Genomic DNA, 5,932 nt, shown 5'->3' with positions numbered 1-5,932 from the left:
GGGGTGCTTGGGATGAGGTGTCCTAGGGACCAGGAGAGGGAGCTTTAGTCTACAACAGACAAAAGCTGTAATCTGGAAGAGGGGAAACCGCACATTCTTTTTGAGAGCTCCTGCTCGGTCACCGAGGTACCTGCTTCCTCAGTGCTTCTGTAAGCATGTGGTCAGGTCACATGGTAGCTCTTTTTAGACATCTTGGGGAAGGAAGCCTCGTGCTTGAACCAAAGTCCACGGTGCACTTTTTGCTGAGGAAAGGCAGAACTGCGTCTGGGATAATGTAGAGCAGGCGGCACGTACAAATCTGTTTGCTAAAGAAGTCGTAAATCTGACCGGAGGGACTCGGACCACGTGGAACCAATAGACGTTCTCTAAATACTAAGAAGGCTATTTTAATGTGTCAGTGCTTCTGTCGTTAATGATAACAACGTGATGACGTGTCAGAATAGCCATGCTGTAGTCAGGGTTGCCTGTGTAGGCAAACAGTTGTGGTTTAAATACTCTTAGTTGTGATTATAGAGACACGTGTTAATTTAAATATGTAAATACTGCTTAAGGCAACTTTAATAATAGGATTCATCCTCCTTCCCCTTCCTCCCCCCCCCCCTTCCCCTAAGAAAAAAATCAACTGGAAAAGCTGCTGCACTGCTCTGTACCTCTGCATTGCTAGGCTTTCTACAGTGAAGCAACTTATGTCAGACTTTATCAGGCTTATTGTTAAGTCAAAACTCAACAGAAGCTGCTATGAGAATCCATAAGTGAGAGGGAGAATTACCTAACTTTCAACTCTTTTCCACTCCGATCCAAAAAACTGGTAAGCCATGTAAAAATTATGTTGGGCTACAGATTGCTGCTGCTTCATCTTACTTGATTTTTCTCAACATTCTGACAGACTTTGACTTATGTGATAGGTTCATGTTATGATATGGAATTTAAAACTGTTTTCCAGATCTTTCTCCTGCTTGCAGCCTGAAACGTATCACATGACCCTCTCAGTGCAAGAGCCATTGGTCTCCATAATAAATCGAGCAGTGTTCCTTTCCCTTCCTTATCGCAGCACTCCTTCAGGAGTTGATTGTACAACAAATGGTCTTAAGCTGTTCAGTGCTTTTTGGGTAGTAAGAAAGAAGAGGGTGGAAAGCTCTGTGGTGTAGTTGAGGAAAAGTTACTTAGCAGTACAAATCAAGGTGGTTGTTTTCAGTTTCACAAGTTGAAGAAAGCCATAGCATAAAGAATTTTTTTTCTTCCTTTCACCCTAAGTATAGTCCCTTATATAGCTCTGTAGCAAAATCTGATTGGTGCATGCTAAGATAAACTTAATTTCTGTTTATTAACACTTGCAGAGCTGTTGCGCAGCCACTGGTACCTGTATTGGGGAAACATAGCATACAAGCAAGAACCTTACAGCCTCAGTGGCGAAAATTTTTTCATGTCAGAGACCGAGAACTCTTGCAGTCGTTTATGTCATCCCGTCTACTCCAGACAGAAGATACCAAAAAACTGCAATCAAAGATCTCTTCATCTTATTGATAAAGCTACTAATAAGGCAAAATGTCTGTCAACGTCAACCGCAGTGTTTCAGATCAGTTCTATCGCTACAAAATGCCCCGTCTGATTGCCAAGGTAACTTACTAACCATTAGTGGTAAGTGGGTGGTGTTTCACAGCTCTTGCTCTCTTGATAGAGGGGGGAGAGAGGTATGAGGTAATGATGAGGTTCAGTCAGAGGGCAAAGAGGATGTCTGCTGCTTTCTGTCCAGACATAAGTGCACATTAGTGCCGATTAGAAAAGCGACTTCAAAACAGAACTTTGATGTAGTGAAATGGGGAATACACATTGGGTTTGCCTGTTGCAGTCACTTAAAACACTTTTTTTTTTTGCCTTTAGGTGGAGGGCAAAGGAAATGGAATAAAGACGGTTATAGTCAACATGGTTGACGTTGCAAAGGCGCTTAATCGGCCTCCAACGTGTAAGTTGTCCAGAGTGACACAGCATTTTTTAATGCTTTTGTGTTTGAAGTGGTAGTATTAATGCTTTATTAGCTAATTAACACCATTCTTTTGAGATTTCTAAGGAAGAAATGTGACTATCTCAGGATAAAATAATGAACAGGAAGAAGCGATGGCATATTTACTTGCTGTTAAAAGTAAAAGATACGAGGGCAGTAGTGGTTATTGTACTTTCTTTACAGATCCTACCAAATTTTTTGGTTGTGAGCTGGGAGCACAGACCCAGTTTGATGTTAAGAATGACCGTTACATTGTCAATGGATCTCATGAGGCGAATAAGCTGCAAGACATGTTGGATGGATTCATTAAAAAATTTGTTCTCTGTCCTGAGTGTGAGAATCCTGAAACTGATCTGGTGAGTGCTCTCTGTAGTAGTGGTAGGACTATGGAAACACTTCATTAGATCTTTACAGAAGTAGTGTGAAGTTAATAGCTGATTGGAATATCTATGAAGAGAAAATCCATACCCTCTGGATGTACATACCCTCTTTGGGAAGGTTTTACACTTACAACAGTTTAAAAATTTCAGAGATAAATTGCTACTTCTAAAATTGCTATGTTGGGGGTGATATAAAGCATTTAAACCTCTGGCTTAATCCTGTGGAGATGATAGTGTAAACGTCAGGTTTAGACTTTAATGCATAATTGTTTGGTAAGTGGTATGTTAACTGGAGGCTGTTCTTTTTTTACAGCATGTCAATCCTAAGAAACAAACTATAGGTAACTCTTGCAAAGCCTGTGGCTACCGAGGCATGCTTGACACAAACCATAAACTCTGCACGTTCATTCTCAAAAACCCACCTGGTAAGTGTTTCGTTATTTGGTGGGGGTAAAGGGAAGTTTTTCAGTGTGAGTGCTGTTAATGAAGTAGAAAAACAAATAGCTCACATGTAATTAAAATGTAAAAAGGCTCCAGCATACTCCTGGAGAATGTCTGTGGGTCAGGATGAAGCAGTTGTGCTCATAGTTTTCATATGACCAGTCTCTTCCCTTGTGATCTGTATTCTTTGCAAATACTCCTACTCAGGAAGAGTTGGATTTGCCTATGCAGGACAAAAGGTAGGAGGCAGAGAGCTAGTCAGCAGGAGCTCACTGCAGTTTTGCCTTCAAGTCTGAATGAAGTAGGAGAATAGGAAGTAAAAGCAGTATAGTAAATGCTAACTGTAATGTACTTGTTCTGTGCAAGCAACACTCTGTAGTAAGCATCTAGTTGCCTGCTGCAATTTAAGCTTGCTAGAATAGAAAAGTCTAACCTATTCCAGGGATCTCTGCTTTGTGAGGTCACCTGTTATATAGACTTGGACAACCTTATGTTTTGATGAGAAACAAGACTTTTGCTGGAACCAGGGGTTTCCCCAGCAGATGTACATCTGCCCTGCATGTATCTGAGGATGGGTGCTACACATAACTTACTGCTAATAAAAGCATCCAAACCTACTTGGGAATTTGGCAGTAGTGCAGGGACTTTAGCTTCTCTAGTTCATAGAATAAAACGTTAAAATTCACTTGCAGAAAGTGGTGACACTGGTACAGGAAAGAAAGAAAAGGAGAAGAAGAACAGAAAAGGCAAGGACAAAGAGAATGGCTCTCTGTCCAGCAATGAGGCACTTCCACCCCCACCACCAGAGGAGATTACTCCTCCACAGGTTGTGGTAAGTAGAAGGGCAAGTGGGGAGATGGGGGTGTGTGGTGTCTTACTTTTAAATCACTGGTATTCCTTGCAAGTCAACATTGCACCAAAAGTTCTTACTGTATCCAGAACTTGACTCCTGGCACAGAAGTATCCATGTGACTCTTCTGTAGCAGCTTTGTCAACTTCTAAGTAACAGAGTTTGTGCTCCTTATGAAGTGAAAGCCATATGCATATGCTTTGCAATCCGGGTCCCTGAAAAGGAGTATCTCATCAGTATACTAGATACTTGTGGTGCAGTTTTACACCACTAACCCTACAGATGGCTACAACCTCAAGTCTAGCTTCTATTACTTCTTTCTTACATCTGCCCTTTCTCCATCATCTTTGACTTCCAAATCATAGTGTAACTTTGGGGGGGGATCAAAAGTAGTGATGTATTAAAAAAAACTCTCAGATCTGTGTCTAGAAACAACACTTGCGTATTGCTAAGCTTGTAGTAACATTGTATGAACCTGTTGATTTGGTTTTGTCTCTTAGGAGGAGGAGGATGATGATGACTGGGGTGAAGACACAACAGAAGAAGCCCAGAGGCGTAGAATGGATGAAATCAGTGACCATGCAAAGAACCTCACACTTAGTGAAGACCTGGAAAGAACTGTGGAGGAGAGAGTCAACTTACTATTTGATTTTGTGAAAGTGAGTATTCTCTGGCTATTGGCTTGGTTGCCACTCTGCTGTAGATTGTGTAAAATGTTGGTAAGCTTCTGCCAAAGTACTGGTTCACCAGTGGTGGGGAAGGAAGTGGCACAATAAAGTGTTGACGCAGACCTCAGTAGCTTTAAAATGTTCCTATCTGTTCCTTTCTCTGTAGAAAAAGAAGGAAGAAGGTGTCATTGATACTTCTGACAAAGACATTGTAGCAGAAGCAGAGAGACTGGATGTAAAGGCTATGGGCCCACTAGTTCTCACTGAAGTCCTTTTTGACGAAAAGATTCGTGAACAGATACGGAAATACAGGCGTCACTTCCTTCGTGTAAGCAATCTCTTCTTTTGCAGTCAGCGTAACAACTGCTGGGTTGGCTTTTTGTAGCAACTACTTGACTCGGTTCTGGATTGCTTGGTACTGTGGGGAAGAAGGCCTTTTGTAGCTCTTCGTTTTTAAAACCCTCCTTAGCTAGGGAGAACTGCTGGGAAAGATAGTATGAGCTGTTGTAAATTTTGCAGTCTCATTGAGTTGAGAGCAGATGCAGCAGTTCTTTCTATGGAATGGCATGGGGGGGAGGCTAATTTAACTGCTTTTGCTTTTCTCACAATTCTAGTTCTGCCACAACAACAAGAAGGCTCAGAGGTACCTTCTCCATGGTTTTGAGTGTGTGGTAGCCATGCATCAGTCTCAGCTTATTTCTAAAATACCACATATTTTGAAGGAAATGTATGATGCAGATCTTCTGGAAGAAGAAGTCATCCTTGGCTGGGCAGAAAAGGTAAGAGGTAGTATTTCACATACTATACCAGCTAAGTACCTGAATGTAGTGTACTGTACCTGCCTTCGCTGTTTGGGTGTAGCTTCTTGTGCAGATGTCGTGAAACAACTAATCTGAGGTAAGTTAGTGTCTGGGAGAAACCTCCCTTTCAAAAATGAGTTGCTCAAGGAAGTAGGGTGAGATTTGAGTTTTAAGTTAGGTTCTTGCTGTATTCAGATATGATCTGATGTAAACTCCCTTGGTGTTGAGACAAAGTCTGTGTACTGTCTTTCAGGCCTCAAAGAAATATGTTTCAAAGGAGCTTGCCAAAGAGATCCGTGTCAAAGCAGAACCATTTATTAAATGGCTAAAGGAAGCTGAAGAAGAATCTTCTGGTAATGAAGAAGAGGATGAAGATGAAAACATAGAGGTAGGAAAGGCTCACTGACTGTAAACAATTCCAAGGTCACACTGTTCCTGCACATTCAAGTCTTGTACTCTCTTGTGGGGCCCTCTAAAATAGCTTACTTCATGTACTACTGTGCATGTTGGGAACTGGAGGAACACCTTGTTTCCAATCCTTGGTCAGAGTGTTTTTGCTATGCATAGTCACTTGTCTGCCTAAGATCATTTTTTGGTTACAGTACAACTGCATCTCAGTAGCCAAAGACTTACCATTGTGGAATGGTATAGTCTCTTGCACTGTAGTAGTTCATACAGTGGAAGAACGACAAGAGATTGCACACAAAACCTCATGTTTTAGAAGAGTTAGTAGCTGTATGTTCTTTAACCAGCTTTTCCAACAAAATGACTGTTTTCTTCACAGTTCAGGC

General features: G+C 41.5%; 1 protein-coding gene across 2 annotated transcripts in view; it reads left to right on the top strand.

Moving 5' to 3' along the window:
• The first annotated feature begins 464 nt into the window (after positions 1-464).
• Positions 465-5,932, top strand: part of EIF5 (eukaryotic translation initiation factor 5) — a 6,323-nt gene continuing 855 nt past the window's right edge. The window contains exons 1-10 of one of the 2 annotated variants that reach the window (XM_010285075.1): positions 465-808; positions 1,338-1,617; positions 1,882-1,963; positions 2,186-2,358; positions 2,696-2,807; positions 3,516-3,655; positions 4,174-4,332; positions 4,508-4,669; positions 4,956-5,120; positions 5,395-5,529. In XM_010285075.1, the coding sequence (XP_010283377.1) occupies positions 1,546-1,617; positions 1,882-1,963; positions 2,186-2,358; positions 2,696-2,807; positions 3,516-3,655; positions 4,174-4,332; positions 4,508-4,669; positions 4,956-5,120; positions 5,395-5,529 (1,200 nt within the window). In that variant the 5' untranslated portion in view covers positions 465-808; positions 1,338-1,545. Of the gene's footprint in view, positions 809-1,310; positions 1,618-1,881; positions 1,964-2,185; positions 2,359-2,695; positions 2,808-3,515; positions 3,656-4,173; positions 4,333-4,507; positions 4,670-4,955; positions 5,121-5,394; positions 5,530-5,932 lie in introns of those variants that run through there. The other variant, XM_010285074.1, reaches the window with a different exon arrangement.

The sequence above is a fragment of the Phaethon lepturus genome, unplaced genomic scaffold (genome assembly GCF_000687285.1).
Source record: "Phaethon lepturus isolate BGI_N335 unplaced genomic scaffold, ASM68728v1 scaffold34154, whole genome shotgun sequence".
Classification (NCBI taxonomy): Eukaryota; Metazoa; Chordata; class Aves; order Phaethontiformes; family Phaethontidae; genus Phaethon; species Phaethon lepturus.
The sequence above is the reverse complement of the archived record's forward strand: the minus strand, read 5'-3'. Positions and strand labels throughout refer to the sequence as shown.